This window comes from Pleurodeles waltl, chromosome 4_2 (assembly GCF_031143425.1).
Source record: "Pleurodeles waltl isolate 20211129_DDA chromosome 4_2, aPleWal1.hap1.20221129, whole genome shotgun sequence".
Classification (NCBI taxonomy): Eukaryota; Metazoa; Chordata; class Amphibia; order Caudata; family Salamandridae; genus Pleurodeles; species Pleurodeles waltl.
The window spans coordinates 1,004,652,201-1,004,675,126 of NC_090443.1; the positions used below are offsets into that span (position 1 = coordinate 1,004,652,201).

General features: G+C 45.4%; 1 protein-coding gene across 1 annotated transcript; it reads right to left on the reverse strand.

Moving 5' to 3' along the window:
* Positions 1–253: 253 nt before the first annotated feature.
* Positions 254–937, reverse strand: LOC138293978 (C-type lectin domain family 2 member D-like). Its single transcript, XM_069233237.1, has one exon. It carries the CDS (start codon positions 935–937, stop codon positions 254–256), a length of 684 nt encoding a protein of 227 aa, XP_069089338.1.
* Positions 938–22,926: the final 21,989 nt, after the last annotated feature.

Consider the following 22,926-nt stretch of genomic DNA (forward strand, 5'->3'; position numbering starts at 1 on the left):
AATGAAAATTATCCTGTGCCCACCCTCTGGTAGCTTGGCACCGAGCAGTCTTAATTTAGAAGGCATTGGGTTATGTATTTGTGCAATAAATCATACAGTAACACAGTGAAAACACCACACAGGTTTAGAAAAATATAGGATGTTTATCTGATTAAATTAAGGTCAATGTTGAAATATCACTTTTGCAGGTTTAAAAGAGTCTTAAATGTTAGAAATCAACAAGCTTTGTGCATTTGGCTCTATGTGCCTTAAATTATTCCTTCTGTATATATTCTGCGTGTTTGGTGCAGATGTATCTCCGAGTTGAGGAGCACCGGGCACTGCTGAGACCCTGATGGTTTAGATAGGCGCAGTCCGAGCCGCCGGGGACGCCGGTGCCGCTGTCCAGGGCGCTGCCGTCGGCCCACCGCCAGGGCCCGCTCGGATCTCTCCGCAGGCCGACCCAGCGATCATACTCCCCCTTCTCAGAGAGGGCGAACCCTCTCTCTTTGTCGCTTTTAATCACAGCCAGACTGGAGGAACGAGAGGCGCAGCTGCCATTGGCAAATGTCCAGCTTCCTTCGTTTTCAGAGAATAAGAAACAGCTGCTCTCGCGCAGGGTCCATCCTGCCTCGCACTGGCGGGAAAGGCCGCCCTCGTCGGTGCGGTTCGCCTCACTCGCGGGGTCTTCTCTCGCTCTGAGGGCGAACACGGCGGCGAGGACGACGGAGCCCAAAACCACCGCCACCGCCGCAGCCACCACCCGCCAAAGACGGCGGCGGCGGGAGGCGGCTGGGAGGCCCTCTGCGGGCGGCCGGGGCTCTACCGCGGCTACGGCCACTTGTTGCTCCTCCTCGGAGGGTGGTGCCGCCGTGATCTCCGGCCACCCCCGCCCTAGCAGCGCACATGCCCGGGGTGAGGTTTCTTGGCCGGGCTCTTCCCTCAGGTCTGGCTCCATCGCGAGCACCACCGGTGCGTATAGAGACACGTTTAATTGGCAGAATGAAAAACTTTTTCCACCAGCGCTCGGATACATTTTCCAATAATTTGAACCAACCAAACTCTTCTGATTATGACTATTCTTTTCGCTTCTCCGAGAGGTTCTTAAACAATCTTAAACATTTTTTTGCTACGGCGCCCCAACAAATTATGACTAGGAACCAAATTCTATGTACTGCTACGATCTATAAACAGGGTTAATAGAGGTATTTTTTTGACATTACAAACTAATGGCGGATGTCGTATGATGTTTTAGTCTGTGAAAATTGCGCATAGAATTGTGGGTAAGCGCATATCGCTTGTGGGTAGGAAGGCTGATTCTTTTAGGGGTTTTTCGAAGCTGCTTTCTGCCCTCGGCTTTTGTTACTGATAGCATTTAACGCTGCACTTTCTATCTCCACGGGCATTTATATTGCCATGGAGGAGGATCGAAGCGGGTGAAAATTAAAATAGCACACTTTTTTTGGCTTTAGGTATTTCGCCGCTCCTGCCGAAATAGCACACTTTGGTGAAAAGTATCCAGCTTTGTAACCATATATGTAATACCTTACCTGTAACAAGTTGTTATTTACCATAAAAACGTAAAAATACACACTTCTACTCATTTTGCGAGAGATCTCTGCTTTGTCAATGGCTCTGACCTTCATCTCCCCAGAACAGCTTGGGACAGATTTACTAACATTCTGCACCGGAAACTGGCGCAACTCGTTTATTTTGAATTCATCTGCCCGAAAGTAAGGCAAAGCAGCGTCCATGGGTGGTACATGTACTAAAGCTGCCCATAACACTTGAACAGACTCGTATTTCATGTCTCAGCACAAACATGTCTGGCACTATTCCCCCCTCTCCACCTGCACAGAATCATGCTGCTGAGCGCCACACACACCTTTAACACATAGTGCGAGGATGTCTGAATGTGCAAGGTTACCCCTCCAGTACAAAATACCATACCTCGGCTGACTTTACCTTACATACCTTGCATGTGTGCTGTATAGTGCAGCAGACATGAAAAGTTGGAAAAGAAATGAGATAAATATTTCTCTTTAACGCCTGTTTTTGAAATAGTGGTAATTCTTAGTGCAAAATGCTGTCTACTATTATTAGTAGATAGGGTTTTAAGTAAAAAACCAAGGCTGGTAGCCCTGGAACGCCCATGTACCACCCATGGAATGCCAGAAGTATCTAAGGGCCAGATGTACGTAACTTTTTGCATGGCGCAAACAGCGAATTTTGCTGTTTCGACATGCAAAAAGCAAATTGCGATGCTCATTCCTATTTTGCGAGTCGGTAACCTGGTTACCGACTGGCAAAATGGGAATACGAGTCGCAAATATGCAAGGGTGTTCCCCTTCCTATTTGCGATTCGCATCGCTATGCAGAATTGCTTTGTGAACAAGAACGCGGTTGGAAAGCAATTCGCAGTTACCACCAGTGTCACACTGGTGGTAACCCATTCGCAAAAGGGAAGGGGTCCCCATGGGACCCCTTCCCCTATGTGAATAGCCCTGAAAAAATGAAACAAAAATGTTTTGTTTTTTTCGTTTGTATTGCAACTCGTTTTCCTTTAAGGAAAACGGGCTGCAATAAAATAAAAAAACGGCTTTATTTTAAAGCAGTCACAGGCATGGTGGTCTGCTGTCTCCAGCAGGCCACCATCCCTGTGAGTGGTGCGAATCGCAAGGGGTTCGCAAATTGCGACCCACCTCATTAATATTAATGAGGTGGGTCTTTGCGATTCACAGATGGTGTTGGGACAACATCTTGCATCCGGATTTGCGAGTCGCAAATTCGGATTTGTGTCATTTTTTTACGCGAACACAAACCTAACTCTAAATTTATACTTTGGCGCTAGACCCGTCCAGCGCCAACGTTTTGGAGTTAAAGTCATTTTTTGCCAGTGGGAAACTGCCTTGCATCAATGAAATACAAGGTAGGAGTTCCTGGGCAAAAAATGACTCTAAGGCCCAGGCGCCTTATTTATCCTGCAGTGGAAAAATGGTGCACAGTGGGGAGGTGGGTCTAAATAAAGGCACTAACCCTGCTTAGCACCATTATTTAACGCCTGGGTCAGGGCAGGCGTTAAGGGGCCTGTGGGCACATTTCCATGGTGGAACACCATGGAAAGAGCCCAAAGGTGCCCTTCCCAGGCCCCAACGACACCCCCACCCACACCAGAGGGACAGCAGAGGATGGCGACCCCATCCCAGGTAAGTAGAGGTAAGTATTTTGTATTATTTTTAAAAATGCCACTGGGGGCCCTGAAATCGCCCCCCTACATGGCACTGGGTGCAATGGCCATGCCCAGGGGACCCTTGTCCCCTGTGCTGGCCGTTGGGGTGGTGGGTAAGACTCCTGTCTTTAATAAGACAGGAGTCATGTGGAATGGTTTTGCGCTCAGAAATGACACTAGGCTGATTAGAGTCATTTGCTTTTACTCTAACCAGACTGATGTCATTTTTCAGTGCAAAACCCCCTTCCCCATACCGCCACTGCCACCCCCACCCCCACCACCACCCGGCTAATGTAATTTTCCATGATGTTAGCCCACCCTTTGTGCTGGATTGCACCATTCCTTAAATATGGCGCCCTGCTGGTGCTCTGGAATGGCAGAAGCTGTCGCTTTACTTTTTGACACAAAACTGCATTAGCTAAGATTTGCGTGAAAAAGTATACATTTGGGCCTAAATACCAAACCTAAATCAACAAATCGGACCTGAAGTGCACTCTTTCAGCTGCTGCAAAACAAACTCTGGAGATTTTGAGAATGCTTATTTATTACTACAATATGAAATGTTACAGGAGAAAAAAGATGCTGTTTAGTTGCTTATCGTACATCTAACAGATATAGAAAAATCTTTAAAATGTAAGTGTAAATTTTTAGGTTCAATGCTCCTCTTTTCCACATAAAAATGAAGGGGTAGATTTAAAAATGCTCTGGGTTAGCATCAAAAATGTGCTGCAAACCAACACAAAATGTTTTTCCTATTTTACTTTCCAGTGCAAAACTTGTTTTGCAATCAAAAGTACCCTAAAAGTAATGCAAAGCAGCGCAAAGAACTGCTTTGCCTTTCTTAGTGCCAAGGGGACGTTACATGGGCGTTCTCACATAACCACCCATACTTTTTGATGCAAAACCCTATTAAGAACAGTAGACAGGGTTTTATGTCAAAAGTTAACGCCATTTGAAAGGAGACGTTAAAAGGAGAAATGTTTTCATTTCTCCTTTCATTTCCGGCTTTGCATGTTTACTGCGTTGTAAGGGACACATACAAAGTAGGAGAAGTTTTAAATGAAGTCTTGTGCTGGAAGGCTATTCTTCGAGTATAAGCACATGCTAGTCACACACACACACCCTCGCACTGCTGCGTGGAGGTGCCGGGGGGTGACGTCTGCTCATCGCCAAATGTAAAGAGCAATACATGCAGGCAAGATTCAGATTTAGCTCTTTATTCACAGGTTCTAGTCTCCCACGGCGTGCTGCGTCCAGAGGGCTCGGAGACTGACTGCGACTGACTCCCTTCCCGTCGAAATCCCTCGTCAGTGTCCGCTCCATGCACATGACATTACAAATCAGAACAACGTGACAATGCACAAGAAGCATCTCGAGACACAATACATTACAGTGAGTAATAGTAACATTTATATTTACCAAAGGTGCTTAGAAGCAGATGCTGCTCCTGCTATGTATGGAGTGTCTCCACCCAGAGAGTGAACGTGTATTTAAGCACTACACACTTGTGAATTGCACTGCCTGGAGTGTGAATGTGCCTTTGCTCACTCCTTCTGGCTCTGCAAGGTCGTGTGCTGTGATGATAGCTGCACGCTTCTGCTGAGGGTGTCCTGATGGAGTGCACTGAGTGGCCAAGGGTTGGATATCTGCTTACATGAGAGAGCAGCTGAGCTTCATTACTACAAAGAGTAACCCTGTGGGGGCTGCAGCACCAGGGTGCAGTACCGCACCCTGTCACTAAACTACTCTCTAGAGAAAACACCACAAGTGTGCAGTACTGCACTCTGTCACTAGGTGTCCCTGTAAAGAAGAAAGCACCAGGGTGCTTACATGATGTCTGTGCTGAGCAAGCGCCTGAATTTTATGACAAGACCGGAGGCTCCTATTATGCGTTTCTCTTCTCGCTTTATTAACACAGCAGTCAAGAAAGAAACTACAAAACTACAAATCCCATGTGGCTAACCCAGAGAGCCAATGGGATTAGAAACGTAGTACATCATATGTTAACCAATAGGAACACCCTCGTGCCCTTGTGATGTCACTTGACTGCAAGCAGCCCTCTTTTCTTGCTGCTGCAGTCAAGGATAAGTTCTCTTTTTATTTCCTCTGATATTGTAAAACGTTTTATGAGGATATGTAGTATTTATGGTATTATTTTTATAATCTGTGTAGTCCTATGTAGACGGCAAGTTTGCCGCATTGTTTATTTCGCGCTGCCTCGCGCTAGCGTCCGTTTTTTCCTGCTCTCGGGCGGCGACTAAACCTTTCCCGAGGCAGAAGATTCAACGGTTTTCAGGCGCGCTGTGTGCGCGACGCGCTCAGGCTCTTCCTCGCGTCTGGAGAATAACCGTCACTCGGTTTTTCTTCCTGACGCGAGGAAGCCACTAATTTCTGCGCGCCGGCTTCAAATTACCTGCCTCAGCCGTTCCTCCTACGCAAGTTGTTTTTTCCCTTTGCTGTCAACACCTCCTTTGGGCCCGCCCTCCGATAGGAGGGGTTTTGGTTTCCATAGCTCAATTGATGTTTCCTGCTCTGTTAACCCCCGGTTGTCTGCATCCTTTTCAAGTCATTTCCTATTAACTTCAATTGTTTTTTCTCAGGAGTTGTTTTCCTTATTTGAATTTTAAAGAAGATAAATATTAATATGGAATCTAATACTTCCTCTGGGGAACAAGGTGTGCCCAATGATATTGAGGATATTAGAAATGAACTTCGAAATTTTATAAAGAGTTCTGTTCAACAGGCTATGGCGTCATCCATGCAAAAACTATCAAAAAATGTAGAATCAAATTTTTCTAATTTATTATCAAAATCTTCGGCCCAGTCTGCGGGGGAATGCAGTCAACGCCAGCCTGTCAACCCTACGGGTTCGACTCAAATGGAGAGTGAGTTTACCTCACATATGACAGAGGACGCGGTTCCTCACAAGGCTCCTGCCAAGGAGTATAATAATATGGTTCCTAAACTTTCCCTAAAACGAACAGCAAAACAACGCAATATTTCCCTACCCGTACCCTCTGCATCTACTCCTGACTCAGACGATGATATCCCTGATGCGGATTCCGATTACGTGGTATCTGATCAAGATGATACCGATTCCTTTTCACCTCCCCCTCATAAGAAGCCTAAAGTTCCCTATGTTTCCCCTACTCTCTTTGATGCAGAAGGCTTTCCCATGTTTGACCCTTCCCACATACTCTGTCCCAATTCCACGGAATGGTTCCCTGCCGACCATGTTGGTCGTTACGTGGCTCAAAAATTATTTTCTCCCCTTGACAAGCAAACCAGAGCTAAACTTAAATCAGAATGCCCTCGCCCCGTGCTTCCACATAATGCTACTTCTACCCCTTCAATCGATCAACAGATGCTGACCTTTTTCAACAAACAGGGCAAAGACCCTCGCAAAGGGGTAGACAAAGCATGGTCGTCCTGTCAGGACAAACTGTTGGACGTCATTGGTCCACTTACCAGAATTTTTGACATGGTTGAAACGGCTAGACTGGATGGTAGTTTCTTGGATCCAGAAGAACTTCTTTGTGGATCCAACGTTGTTTTTGTCTGCTGGGCAATGCTAACGCTTCCCTAATACACGAGAGACGGAAGGGTCTCCTTATAAAATTAGACCCTAAATTAATCAACTTGGCCACGGTTCAACCTCAGATTCACACTGAGGGACAACTCTTTGGGGACTCGTTCATCAAAGACGTCAGCAAATATGTTGCCACCTTTACTTCTTTGGACAAAGCACAACAGTCCATGAGAAAAATGTTCAGCCAACGTGTTTTTGCCAGGGCCGGTAGAGGCAGGGGCCGCTTTACCGGCCGAGGTAACACCACCCAAGGCTCCAGAGGGTACTACGGTTCTTACCAACAAGACTTCAGACCGCAATTCTATCCCCAGCGCGGCAGAGGTTATCGTGCCAGATCCTTTAGACACAATAAGACCGTCAATCCAACAGGTAAGCCCTCAAGTTGGTTCCTTTCCAACAGGGGGTCGCATTTTCCATTTTCTTTCAAATTGGTTAACAATTACTGCGGATGTGTGGGTACTAAATACTGTACAGGGTTACATGATAGATCTTTATTCTACCCCAGTGCAAACGTTCTCCATTCCTCTTCCCCATTTTTCCACAGAAATGACCCACCTAATATCTCTCGAAGTAAGCTCTCTTTTGCAAAAACAAGCAATCTCTATTGCCCAACCCCATCCTTCGGGATTTACCAGCCCAATTTTCCTTGTTCAAAAGAAGAACAAAAAGATGCGTCCAGTCATCAATCTAAAACATTTCAATCGATTTGTAGTATACAGACATTTCAAAATGGAAACAATTCTCCACCTCAGAGATATACTCCTTCAAAACGACTGGATGGTCAGACTGGATCTGCAGGACGCCTATTTAGTGATTCCTATTCATCCAGACTCCAGGAAATTCCTTCAGTTCCACTGGCTCGACCAAACTTATCACTTTACTTCTCTACCCTTCGGGCTATCTTCCGCCCCTTGGTGCTTCACCAAGCTCCTGAAGCCTGTCGTGGCTTTCCTAAGATCCCAGGGCATAAGGCTCTTAATTTACTTAGACATCCTCATTTTAAGTCAAGCTCCTCAGACTCTCCTTCTACACTTACAAACAACCAGCTCACTTCTAGAGAATCTGGGTTTCATAATAAACAGAGAAAAATCTCTCCTAGTGCCTTCCCAAACCTTAGAGTTCTTGGGATTTCAAATCAATTCCATCTCAGCCACTCTGCTTCTTCCTTCCGCAAAAATAAGATCCATAAAGTCAGAGATTCTACAAGTCCTTCGCAGTTCTCTTATCTCTCTCAGGACTTTGGCTCGAATAGTAGGCCTTCTGTCCTCTTCCATACAGGCAATCTTTCCAGGTCCCCTTCACTATCGTTCCCTTCAAAGACTAAAGATTCAACACTTGAGGAAGGGTCTAGCATACTCCGACCTCATTCCCTTAGATATGGAGTCCCGCACAGAGCTTCAATGGTGGATAGACCATTTGGATGCCTGGAACGGGAAAAGTATCTTTCCATCAGCCCCAGATCTTGTGTTAGAATCCGATGCAAGTCGTCTAGGCTGGGGGGCCCGGTGTGGTCCCATCTCGACTGGAGGTACATGGTCTTCAGAGGAGTCCAAATTGCATATCAATTGTTTAGAGATGCTTGCCGGCTCCTTTGCAATCAAAAGCCTGGCAAAGCACAAAGTGCACTGTGCAATACTCCTCAGGATGGACAATATTTCTGCAGTAAGGTACATAAATCATCTTGGAGGCACAAAATCCAAACCTCTAGCGGATTTGGCCAAGAGTTTTTGGGAATATTGCCTTTCAAACCATCTTTCGGTACAGGCAGAATACCTTCCAGGAGCTCTCAATTCGGTCGCAGACTGGCATTCTCGTCATCTACGAGATTCCAACGATTGGAGAATTCACTCTTCAATTTTTCACAAGATTCATTCCTTATGGGGCCCGTTCTCGATAGATCTCTTCGCATCTCGACTGAACACTCAACTTCCCCAATTTTACAGTTGGCGCCCGGATCCCTTAGCCTTGGCATCAGATGCCTTCTTACAGGATTGGTCTCATTCCCTCAATTATGCCTTTCCCCCCTTTATCATGATCAACAGGGTCCTAGCTCATGCCAGACGTCAACACGCTTCTCTTATTCTCATTGTTCCGTTTTGGCAATCCCAAGTATGGTTTCCGTCCCTTCTGGAACTATCGGTGGATTTTCCATTGTTAATTCCGTCCTTCCCAAAATTACTGTTGGACCCTCTCCTGCGTCCTCATCCCCTCATTGTGGACAACATTCTTACTCTATCCGCTTGGAAGATCTCAGGAATTCCCAACCTTTCCCTATCATTTCGTCAGAAGCTTCCCAGTATATCTCAAACTCCTGGGCCCCTGGTACCAAAAAAGCCTACAAGTCAGCCTGGTCTTTATGGGACGGCTGGTGTTTGGAAAGGCATCTTGATCCCTTTTCAGCAGATGTAATCTTTGTTGTTAATTTCCTGGCCGCAGAAGCCAGTAAAGGTAAAGCTTTCCGTACTGTCAACCTTTATAGGTCAGCTATCTCTTCTAACCATATCCATGTCAATGGGAAACCGATAGGCGAACATCCGCTGGTGTCCAGATTATTAAAGGGAGTAAAATTTTCCAAACCTCCTTTACCTAAATATAACCAATTATGGGACGTTAATATCGTTCTAAAATTTGTGATTTCTTTACCGGATAATCCTTTTCTTTCTCTAAAGATGTTATCTGCTAAGTTAACAATGTTACTGTGTCTAGTTTCCATCAAACGTTTATCAGATGTAAAGGCTTTGGACGTCTCCAACCGACAGTTCACCCCTACAGGAGTGCTATTTTCGGTTGTACGACGTACAAAGACCAGTTTGTCGTCAGTTTTTTATCCATATTTCCCACAGCATCCCAAATTATGTGTGGGCCAACGTCTTAAAGTTTATGAACAGAAAACTGCAGATTTGAGAACATCCTCTTCCCAACTTCTTATCTCCTTTAGGAAACCCTATCACCCGGTTTTATCTGCCACCTTAGCTCGTTGGGTCAAGTGGATTATGTCCCTAGCGGGTATCGATATTTCCAGTTTTGGTGCCCATTCTACCAGAGGGGCTATGGCCTCCAAAGCCTTTTGGGCAGGCTCCCGTTTAGAGGATATTCTGAAATCTGCAGACTGGTCTAATGACAATACCTTTAGAGTATTTTATTGCAAACCTGTTGACGATGTTTCACTAAATGTAATTAATATGCTTTAAACTCGCATAATAGGAGCCTCCGGTCTTGTCATAAAATGTAGATTTTCCTAGTTTATGACGGAAAGTCTTAATTTTATTAAAGACACAGAGGCGAGTATTATCCCGCCTCTAGTTTAAACACTGTTTTTCTCCCTCCCTTTCTTCTAGCTACAGTTCCAGCTGCTCAACCAGGGTCCTAGTACGATTTCTTCACACCTTGGGAAGACTTCATTCATCACAAGCATGGGATCGTATTCTCCCGATTTATTGGAGCATTCCTTCCTTTGTAGGATTTTGGATTTTTCTTCAGACGTTTTTGCTTTCCTGATGGCTTTGTTTATTCTATGTTCTTTATTTCCGTTATTATTCAACAATTGACTTCATTCGCAAGAAAAGAGGGCTGCTTGCAGTCAAGTGACATCACAATGGCACGAGGGTGTTCCTATTGGTTAACATATGATGTACTACGTTTCTAATCCCATTGGCTCTCTGGGTTAGCCACATGGGATTTGTAGTTTTGTAGTTTCTTTCTTGACTGCTGTGTTAATAAAGCGAGAAGAGAAACGCATAATACTCGCCTCCGTGTCTTTAATAAAATTAAGACTTTCCGTCATAAACTAGGAAAATCTACACTATCCTCCACATTACTGGATATGTCTGTAGAACATGTAGCACAAGGGTGCAGTACCAAGCCCCATTCCTAGCTGTCCCAGTAGATCCTGATGCAACACAGCAGACCCGAACTAAGGCCTGGGGGATTTATTTACTAGTTCCAGTCAAAGCAACACAGCAAATTAGGCCCCTTGTTAAGCATGAACATTAAAGCTCCCGAGGGCTGTCTGAAGACGTGTGTATGCGAAAAAACACTGTGACCTAATTTGCACAGCCTGTGGCGCAGGCCACTGAGAAAGGACATGAACCCGTCATATCTACAAGATACGGCACATTTCTGTCCTCTTCCCCTGCACTGGCACACAAACTGCTGCCTAGCACTAACGCAGGCATCCTTGCACCATGGTGCAAGGGTTCCTGCATTGTGGTGATGATTGTTTTTGTGCAGGAAGGGGCACCTTCCTGCACTAAAACAATCCCAAGAGGTGTTTTCCTCTTTCTATGTGTGCTGCAGAATGAAAAAAAGAGGGAGAAGTAAAGATATTTCTCCCTGTTGCGTCACTCTTACACCACTCCTGAGGTAGCATAGGAATCTGACGCACTCCCAGACTTGTAAATCAGTGGTATGCGGGAAAGGGGTCCATATTTTCAAGGCCACGCAAAGCCACGTGGCTTTGTAAATAAGGGCTAGCACACTGCGCCACCGGAGCGTAAACAAACTGACGATTTGAAGCACAGTGTGCCGCTAGGACCTTGTAAATGAGACCCTGGAGGGTTTATTTACTACAAATTTGCCACATGTTTACATCACAAAAGTGACACAAATCAACGCAATCTTTTTTTATTTATTTAGGGATTATTTGGAAGGCCCTTGCACTTTTCCCATATAAAAAGTGATGCCCCGGCGGCGCAAGGGGCTTGTAGATAAGCCCCTTACATTCCAGCGCAAAACTTGTTTTGTGCTGGAAAATCACTTAAAAGTAAAGCAATGCATTTGCATTACTTAGCGCCAAGGGTGCATTTAATGGGTGGTGCATGGGCGTTCCCATGCAACCACCCTATGTTTTTGACCCAAAGCCTTATTTACTAAAAAAAAGGAAACAGGGGCCCATATGTTCAAGCGGCTTGTGCTTCTGGAGCATCTCTTTTGTTGCTGCACGCATAGCGCAGGCTGCAAGCCCATATCTACAAAGCCACTTTGCGCTCAGAAAGATGAAAACTCCTACAAGTTCCCAAAAGACTGACCCGCATAATACCATGGGAGCGCCTCAGGGCTTTTTTTTTAAACAGATTTTATTGATTTTCAGGGATATAAAACATCAACCATTCCTGGTAGATTGGAAGGGTGCAATTGTACAGATATTATTACAGATTCACCAATACCGTCAAAACATTGCTACCCGACTCCCTGTCCTGCCGCCCGATATCACTGTTGGTTGATGGTGTGGCCAGTGTGTGGTCTACTGGTTCTATACCAAGGACCTCTGCAATCATCGAAGGCCTTTTCCATGGGCGACATACATAACCTTTGTTGTGGTAGGGGTACTAGAAATTTGTGATATAAGTGCTTCAGTTCTTAATTTGTAAATAAAAATGTGCCGGTGCCCAAAGCTCTCCTCTGAAAGTCGCGGCTGCTGCAATTGAATGTGCGAACACTGAGGCAGTGTAACCCTGAAGCCATCTCTGGCCTCTCTAATCCATTTACAGCCACTCCCTGCCCCTTAAGCTCACTCTTGCAGCTTTCTGCTTTCTCCTTTTGTGACGCTTTTTTGTTTTTCTCTTCGTCCAACTTTCCTATGTGTGTCTTTTGCTCCCAGTAAATACTTCAGGCAGAAAAATAAGTGCCGGCCCTCAAAAATAAGTGCCGGTGCCCAGCACCGGAAACCACCAACACAAATTAAGCACTGAAGTGCCTGCTATTAGTGGGTTCCAGCCGGAGTTCCCAGTGGAGAGGGATCTGGGTGCTTTATACTATCCACTGACGTTTCCAAGGCTCTGGCCATTTCCACTGAGCCCCGGCCACCTCCTGCTTCTCTTAGCAGCACTGCTCCTTCATGACCAGCCCCTTTCTCGAGTTCCTTCGTCATAGTCCCACCCGGAGACCATTCTGAGCTTTCCATTTCCGGGTAATCTCCCGCTTCGCGAGGAATGCCAGGTGCTGAAACCTGCTTGTGGCTTTGTCTTTAGTAGTGTGTGGGAATCAGCTTAAAAGCAATGTTGTGGAGCGCATGGGACCACTCTCAACGTCATCAGCAAGAATAGCAGTTATTTCCTCCCAACAGAGTGTGAGCGTCATGCAAGACCAAAACATATGCAAGAACTCAGCTCCCTCCTCCCCTCACCGTGGGCATTTGCACTGGAGGTATCAAAATACAGATTCATTTGTCTCAGTGTCAGATATGTCCCGTGTATCACATAAAAAGTTATCAGCTGAAAGCGAGCGTTCCTCAACACTTTGGGAACCCTCTCTAATATTTTGGTCCAGTCCTGGTCTGGTACGGGACTCCCCACATCCACTTCCTTCTTTAACCGAAGAGTAGTCGGAGGTAGGCGCAGGTCCCTCATATTGATCTATATAAGCAAGTGACAGCCTTAAAAATACCAGCTGATGTGATAAAATATTGGCAGGTCTTATGGTGTGGTGGCTGTTCCATAGCTGTCCCCCAATGTTTTGCACTGCGGTCGCCACTGCTTTATGTATTAAGAAATGACCTCTAGGCAGGTCATATGTCATTCGGAATTCTTCAAAAGGGAGGAGTGTCTCAGCCTCAAATAGGTCACCCAGGATAGATGCTCCTGCCTCCACCCATTAGAGCTTTTGTGTTTGTAGTTTTGTACTTATTTATAATTAGTTACTGTTGTTAAAAAGAAAGTGATGGCGGTGTGCATGGAGTGGTGACAATAAACTGGAATACCAGAAGTTATCTGGTGAAGATTGTCATGAGGTAGCAAGAGTACTGAAGAAAAATAAGCTTTTAATTATTGATTAGGTGAGCATGGTTTCTAATCTCATGCTTGTCTTTGTTGATCTGAGAATGCAACAGATACTCAAAACGGAATATGACATTTTGTTTGGAGGAACACATTTAATTGTTTTGGAGACCTTCTTCAACTTACTACTGTAAAAGAACAGGCTGTTTTTAAAACTCACATGAACAGACTTGAAACGCTTTGGGAAGTATTGGCAATGTAAACATTTGGCAATATTTTCAATACAAGGAACTTGCTAAAAATATGCGTAAAACCTATGACCAGGAGTATAGAATCATTTTAAAGGACATTAGAGTAAGAGTTCTGACAGAGGAGGGAAGACTGATGTTGGAAAGTCGACTTATTAAGAAATTGTTTTCCTCTAAGAAGATGGCAGCAGAGCTAATGAAAAACTTTTTTAAAGGGGCCGATTTAAGAGCCCCTTGTGCCACTTTAGTGCTCCCTTAGCTTAATCTTTTTTACACTAAGGCGGCGCTAAGGTGGCCTTTTCCCAGCTCCATATTTACAAAGTGGTGCAATGCATGCATTGAACCACTTTGTAACCCTTTGCGCCACATCATGCATGTGCCATGCATAATGTATGCAAAGGAGCGTTCCGGCTCAAAGAGGCCTGCAAAAATGGTGTTGTGAAATCTACAAGATTTAATTCGCCATATTTGGTGTCGTTTTTAATGCCTGCTGAAAGCAGGCGTTGAAAGGATGCACCCATTGTAATCAAGGGGCCTCCTTGCACTTTGCTCCACTAGCGTCACAATTTCTGACGGTAGTGGACCAAAGTGCAACAATAGCATCAAAAATGTTGATGCTATTGTTCCTAGGCCCATATTTATACTTTTTGACGCTAAACTGCGCTAACGCAGTTTAGCGTCAAAAAATTTAGCGCCGTCTAACGCCATTCTGAAGCGCCATGCGGGCGCCGTATTTATGGAATGGCGTTAGCCGGCGCTAGCAGACCGGCGCTGCCTGGTGTGCGTGGAAAAAAAACACGTAGACCAGGCAGCGCCGGCGTAGGGGGAAAATGGCGTTAGGGCGTCTTAAAATGGGGCAAGTCAGGTTGAGGCAAAAAAATCGCCTCAACCCGATTTGCGCCATTATTTTCGACGCCCAGACGCCATTTAAATGACTCCTGGCTTAGTAAAGACAGGAGTCATGCCCCCTTGCCCAATGGCCATGCCCAGGGGACTTATGTCCCCTGGGCATGGTCATTGGGCATAGTGGCATGTAGGGGGGCACAAATAAGGCCCCCCTATGCCACCCAAAAAAAATTAAAAAATATAAAAAATTATACTTACCTGAACTTACCTGAATGTCCCTGGGGTGGGTCCCTCCATCCTTGGGTGTCCTCCTGGGGTGGGCAGGGGTGGCAGGGGGGGTCCCTGGGGGCAGGGGAGGGCACCTGTGGGCTCATTTTGAGCCCACAGGCCCCTTAACGCCTACCCTGACCCAGGCGTTAAATAGTGGCGCAAATGCAGGGTTTTTTGACCCGCCACCTCCCGGGCGTGACTTTTGCCCGGGAGTATAAATACGACGCATTTGCGTCGCCGTCATTTTTTTAGACGGGAACGCCTTCCTTACATCTCATTAACGCAAGGAAGGCGTTCACGCAAAAAAATGACGCTATTTGCCCATACTTTGGCGCTAGACGTGTCTAACGCCAAAGTATAAATATGGCGTTAGTTTTGCGCCGAATTTGCGTTGAAAAAAACGACGCTAATTCGGCGCAAACGGAGTATAAATACGGGCCCTAATACCGCTATGGTGCGCTGTATCATTAATACAACACACACATGGTGGCGTTAGGGGGCCCAGGGGGCACAAGAAAAGTGGTGCTGCATTTGATGCAGTGCCATGTTTCTTAAATTCGGCCCAGTGTTTCATAGATGCCTACACTTCAAGAGTATGCAGCATTTAATGAAGAATTACTAAAATGTGAGAATGCAAACATTTTGGAAATTACTGCTATTGACAAAACAGAACACCACGGTGTAACTGTTCTGCTGATTACAAGATAAATTAATCTCTTTTGGAGAAATCTGTATTCAGGACTGCTGGACTAGAGAAGTATTAACATATCTGCAGATACTATAGAGTAATTCTAAGATGTAATTTAAATGTAGAAGGATTGGTAAAGTTGTTGATTTCATTAATTTTCCTAACTGTGAAGAAGTTGAATTTTTAGCCCGAAAGTTTGATCAGGTTGATGGTGTGAAGCAAATTGGATGATGTGTTGTACGCTTTTTGCTTGTGAAAGATTTGTATGTCTGACAAAAATAGTTTCCAGTTTGTCTTGCGTATGCCGCAGCGATCCACAAGTCTCAAGGCCTAAGTGTTAATTCTGCATTTATAATTATCGGAACTACCGTTTTTAAAGAAGGATTGTCATAAGTAGCATTGTCACACATTTGAACATTATCTGGTTTGTTTCTGGTTGATTTTGATAAGAAGTAACTTAGGGCCGTATTTATACTCTGGTTGCGCCGAATTTGCGTCGTTTTTTTCGACGCAAATTCGACGCTAAACTAACGCCAACTAACGCCATATTTATACTATGGCGTTAGACGCTTCGGGCGCCAAAGTGCCCGGAGTGTGCGTCATTTTTTAACGTGAACCCCTTCCTTGCGTTAATGATATGCAAGGGAGGCGTTCCCGTCTTAAAAAATGACTCCCAGGCCTTTACGTGGTATTTATACTCCCGGGCAAAAATGACGCCCGGGAGTGGGCGTGGCCAAAAACGGCGCATTTGCGCCGCTTTTTAACGCCTGGGTCAGGCATGGCGTTAAGGGACAAGTGGGCTCAAAATGAGCCCAGAGTGCCCTCCCCTGCCCCCAGGGACCCCCCCTGCCACCCTTGGCCACCCCAGGAGGACACCCAAGGACGGAGGGACCCATCCCATGGACATTAAGGTAAGTTCAGGTAAGTTTTTATTTTTTTATTTTTTGTGGCATAGGGGGGCCTGATTTGTGCCCCCCTACATGCCACTATGCCCAATGGCCATGCCCAGGGGACAGAAGTCCCCTGGGCATGGCCATTGGGCAAGGGGGCATGACTCCTATCTTTACAATGATAGGAGTCATGTTGATGGGGGATGGGCGTCGAAAAAAAATGGCGCAAGTCGGGTTACGACGATTTTTTCGACGTAACCTGACTTGCCCCATTTTAAGACGCCCATACGCCATTTTCCCCCTACGCCGGCGCTGTCTGGTGTACGTGGCTTTTTTCCACGCACACCAGGCAGCGCCGGTCTGCTTGCGCCGGCTAACGCCATTCCATAAATACGGCGCCCGCATGGCGCTTCAGAATGGCGTTAGACGGCGCAAAATTTTTTGACGCTAAACTGCGTTAGCGCAGTTTAGCGTCAAAAAGTATAAATATGGGCCTTAGTACAGATGCAAATTGCATGAGAGAGTAAAAAAGATTAAGAAGTAGATATGCTCCTCATTTAGGACAGTAGCCTATTTATGAAAAATGGGTATTATGTCCTAAGCGGAAACTGACAAAACAGATTATAGAAAAGACCAAAAGGAAAGCTAAAGAAGAAAGTGTCAAGAAAATAAAACTGGATAAGGATGGAGATATTGTAGGTTATCGGTTGGATAACGCTACTGGTGTAAACTGCCATGCGAATGTTGTTCTCAATGTTCTCTTCCGTTTACCACATGTTGTAAATGCAATCCAAGAAAAATCCAGGGACACACTGTGCACAGCAGTATGTTATTGCCTTCTCATGACAGAACTGCAATACATTCTGCTTCAGACATTTGACAACTAGTAGACAAATATAGTGGATCCGTAGTATTTACTCTAAATGCTCAACAAGATGCACAGGAATTTATTATGGTGATGCCTCGAGTTTTAGAAGACGAGGATTTAAATATTGATCACATATTTGGACTGATTTATACATAGAACCATGAGTTTGAAGATTGCTCTTTCTCACCTACAACTGAAATCCAATCCGAGCGATTTCTGTACTTAACTCTGCCAGATTCTAAAAATGTGTCTTTTGATAAGATAATTTAAAAAAGTTACCAAAATATTTCCCATCAAAGCTGTAAATCAAATGTATTCTCTACATTGCTCATACAGAAGAGAGATAAATACATTATAGCAATGTTTCAACGATGCAGAGCACATGGAACAAATTTGGACACTTGCGGGCATATTTTTACTCTGTTCATGCCGAATTTGTCATTTTTTTACGCAAATTCGGCGCAAACTTAACTCTATATTTATATTTTGAGGCTAAGACTGTCTAGCGTCACAATATTTAAGTTTGCACCATTTTTAGATGTGTAATCCCCACCTTGCGTCAATGAGATGCAAGGTAGGCGTTCCCATCCAAAAATGACGCAATAGCGCCGTATTTATCCCCAGTGCTAAAATGATGCACGGGAGGGAGGCTGTCCCAAATAATGGCGTTAAGCTTGCTTAGAGCCATTATTTAACACCTGGGTCAGACCAGGTGTTAAGGGACCTGTGGACCCATTTCCATGGTCAAACACCATGGAATGGGCCCACAGGTGCCCACCCCAAGCCTTAGGAACACCCCCACCAAGACAAGAGGATGGGGGACCCCATCCGAGGTAAGTAGGGTAAGTATGGGTAAGTATTTTTGTTATTTGTTTTAAAGTGCCATTGGGGGTTCAACAAGGGGTCTCCTGCATGGCACTAGGTACAATGGCCATGCCAAGGGGACACTGGTCCCCTGGCTGACCATTGGGGTTGTGGGCATGACTCTGTCTTTTCTAAGACAGAGTCATGTTTTAGGATGGTTGTGCACCTGGAAATGATGCAGGGATGGTTAGCTGCATTTTTGTTTGCCCCTAACCAGCGTAACGTCATTTTTTTACACACAACCTTCTATTCCCATACTGCTACCCTCACCCGGCTAGCGTCACTTTTGTTGACACTAGCCCAAGCTTAGCGCCAGCTTGCGCCATTCCATAAATATGGCACCCGGCACTCAGGAATGACGCAAGCCGGCTGTAAACTTTTTGGTGTAAAACTGCATTAGCGCAGTTTTGCACCAAAAAGTTTAAATAAACCCCTTAGATTACAAACTTTAAAGCTGGACAGATATCAGTTTCTTGTAGAACATACTGTACTTTGGCTATCATTTTTCATAAAGGTCTAAATATCACATCAGGACATTATAACTTATATTGAAAGACTGAAACTGGATAGACAGAGTGAAGGGATATCAGTCTGCAATTCCAACAAAAACTGCCTTTCAAACTTCCTAATTCTTACCTACTACCCCTTCAGCCTGAGTTCTAAGAAAGTTTTCTTTAACAAAAGTATCAGATACAGTCTTCTGTGTTGACATATAAACTGCTTAAAAATATCATTAAGCCTATCAGGAATCATGTCTTCAAAAATATATAAAAATATGAACTATGCATAAATGAGGTGAAAGGATTTCTGGTCTAAAACAAATATACAGTTTTTTCTCTCAATAGATTTTCAATGTTTAAGACATCATTCGGCCTACCAGGGGTGATGTCAACAAAAGGATATCCAAAACCTCAAGCGTCGATCTAGGAAAGTACTCTCTTTCTTGGCACAGTTACCCCCATTTTCTCCCTGTTGTCATTGTGTTTGACTGTGTTCACTGGGATCCTGCTAACCAAGAACCCAGTGATTATGCTCTCTCTTATCTAACTTGGTAACCTGTTCTATTTTCACTCCACATTTGGCATACTGGTGCCCTCATGCCCCCATGTAAGTCCCTACTATATGGTACACAGGTAATCAGGGCACTGGGGTACCAGGGGATCCCCATGGGCTGCAGTATGTATTATGCCACCCATGAGGAGCCCATGCAAAGTGTTCTACAGGCCTGCCATTGCAGCCTGTGTGAAAGAGTGCATGCACCCCTTTTCCCATACCTCACTGCACCAGGTCACTGTAAATCACCCCTATGGCAGGCCCTCCTAGCCCAGAGGGCAGGGTGCAAGTACCTGTGTGGGAGGGCACCCCGCCACTAGCAGAAGTGCCTCCATGAACTCCATTGCCATTTTCATGGACTTCGGATGCCATTTTACACATCACTACCTATGTTCAGCTACGAACGGTAATTCCAAATCTAGGTATGTTTGGGGTCAAACATGTCAGAATCATAACCCAATACTGTTGCCAGTATTGGAAATATGATTCCATGTATTCAGGGGGCTCCTTAGAGGTCCCCCAACATTGCTCCTACCAGTCTTCCAGGGTTTTCCGGGCAGCCCAAGCTGCTGCCACCACTCAGACAGGTTTCTGCCCTCCTGCTGCTTGAACAGCTCAAGCCTAGGAAGGCAGAACTAATGACTTCCTTTGGGAGAGTGGGAGTAACACCCTCTCCCTTTGGAAATAGGTGTTGCATAGCTTAGGATGGGGTAGCCTCCCCAAGCCACTGGTATGCTTTGAAGGGCACTGCATTGGCACAAAACTGGTCAATGGAAAGGGGAGGTGCCAAGAGCTCCTCCAGAGGGTCTCTGGGTTCTGCCATCTTGAATCCAAGGTTGGCAGGGACCTCTGGAAGCATCTGAGTGGCCAGGCAGGTGATGTCAGAGCCCCCCTCCTGACAGCTGGTCACCTGGCTAGGTGACCAATCCCCCTTTGAGGGCTATTTAGGGTCTCTCTCTTGAGTGGATCCTCACATTCGGCTTGCACGATTCCAGCAGGACTCCTCTGAAACCTCCACTTCTTCTTCTAGCCACTGGAACCATGACTGGACCCTTCAGGGACCGACAATCTGCATCCACAAAGAAGACTCTTCTTGCAACATGGTTTCCACAGCTCCTTCCAACTTCTGCAACATTTCCCCATTTGTGCATCTTCTGAGGGTGGCAAGTCTTCAGTCTGCACAAGAATGAAGAAGGAATCTACCTTGGAGTGAAAGAGTCACTCCCCTGCATTCGCAAGCACCTACTGTAATGACAACCGGATGCATGGATGTCCTCTCATTCTGAGCTGCATGGATCCTGCAACATGGGTGGTGGTCCATAGTAGTCCTCTTGGGCCTCTCTGTCAGCTGTCCAACTTTGGTTCAGGTAAGCCCTTGCCTTTCCACGCGGGACAGTACACCTATGCACGGCGTCTCTTGCCAAGGATTGTTTGCATTTCCTCCAAGGGACCGTCAGGCATTGTGCAGCTCCAGCACTCCTTCCTGTGATGCACAGCCCTCTGCGTGGTTCTCCTGCGGCATGAGACCCTTCTCCTGTGTGCTGCATGGGCTCCTTCTGCCACGTCTGGGTCCCCGACCTGTGGGCTCTCTGTGTTGCTGAGGGTCCTCTCTGGCTCCCCCTTCTGGGTTGAATCCTCCTGGGCCTTGCTGGTCCACCATAGCACAACTTTTACACTAACCGCGAATTCACCTTTGCCAAGGCTTGTTGGTGCAATTCCTGCACTGACACCCATCTGCGATCTTCCTTCCAGTGTGGGACATCTTCTGCAGCCCTCAGGAACTCTTCTTCGGCTCCAGGGCTGCAGACCATGACCGTCGACCAACTCCTGCAAGTACAGCTGGGAGGGTAGTAGCTCCTACTCCTCCTGGACTACTGTGACTCTTGGACTTGGTCCTCTCTCACCACAGGTCTTCCTCTCCAGGAATCCACCACTGGTTTCTTGCCGTCTTGGGTGGGTGTCTTCTTTTTCTTCCTTTTGGGGGGTTTTGGGAAATCCCAGTGATTTACTCCTGCTTTCCTGGTCGCAGGGGGTACTGCGTTACTTACCTGTGTGGTTTTCTAGTACTCACAGCTCCCTTCTGTACATTCCACTTACCTAGGTGGGGGTCCTGTGTTCGCATTCCATTTTTTTAGCATATGGTTTGGGCCCCCCATAGGGTCACTATTGTCTAACTGCATTTGTACTGTTTTCTAACCTTTCCTATGCCTATTCCTGTTTACTAGTGTATATAATTAGTGTAGTACTTACCTCCTATTGGAGGGTTGCCCTTCTAGTATTTTGTAGTATTGTGTGACCAAAAATAAAGTACCCTTATTTATATACAACTGAGTGTTTTCTTTCACGTGTGTAAGTGCTGTGTGACTACAGTGGTTTTGCATGAGCTTTGCATGTCTCCTAGATAAGCCTTGCCTGCTAGTCCACAGCTACCTCTCCAGAGCCTGGATTCTAGACGCTGCCTGCACTTCCCTAAGAGGGGATACCTGGTCCTGGTATAAGGTGTAAGTACCTTGGGTACCCATCACACACCAGGCCATCTTCCTACAGAAGGTAAGCCAGATAGTCAACTCCAACTGGCACATACTGAACAGCAATAGAGAGGAATATCTTAGGCTCCCCAAATCTATATTTGTGCATAAACAGAACAAGAATTTGAAGAACTATGTTGTGCGATCCAGCTTGGACAAACCACTATGATTTATAGAAAAAAATAACTGATAGTGTTACTCAAGTCAAAGAAAATTTCAAATGATCAACAAGAAAGGCATGAGCCAATGCTATTGAGCCAGATGTGTACACTTTCAATAATTACACAGTAAGCCTGACCACCTTCACTTTCTGCAAGATGAAGAACATTACTTACTTGCTCATTAGCCCCAGTAATCTTGGGTATGTAGGGGAAACACCCGCTTTACTGAGCAGAAATCTGCCATACAAATAGCTCAAACAAATGCACCATTAATAAAACATTATATAGAAAAAAACATAATCCAGAAGACATCAAATGGCTTATTTTAGAAAAAAATGATAATGAGAGGTCCATAGAGCTGCTAGTAAAAGAAGAGAAGTGTTTTGTATTTTCACTCTTGATACGTGTGGAAGGGATATAAATAGTGAGATTCTGTGAGAGAATGCTATTGTCTCTAATACATAAGGGACATTTTTGGGATTTACACAGCACATATGGACAGTTAAAGTTCCAAGCGAGATCTGTTAAAAAATAAAAGTGTAGAAATAACATATAAGTGACAATTTGGGCTCCAATTACATATTAGACCCATGAGCGGTATTCCCCCTTCTGATGTTTTTTTTCTCTTAGAGTAGGGAGTTTACACAGTTTAAAGATACCTGCCTTATAAGTTGCATTCCCCCCTATATTTAGGCTTCCAGCATAGGGAGATAGTATTGTTCCAAGCTGGCCGCCACAGCCAGTGTGACCCTCTAGGTGGCCCACACTAGAAAGATTTTAGGACAAGGTGCCAAATAAAATATTATGGAACAGATCCTTGTTTCTGTGGGCCACAGAAGTTGCTTCTGTGGACTCTATTGGTGCCTAGCATGGGGCTGCTGGAATATTTAAAAATGGCTGCAGTAGTAGCTGTGGTTTGTGAGGTGGTCAAGTAGGGAGAAATCTCTGCCCATCTCACACACAGGTGGCTTCAATAAGGCGTTGTACTTATCCCCCCTGG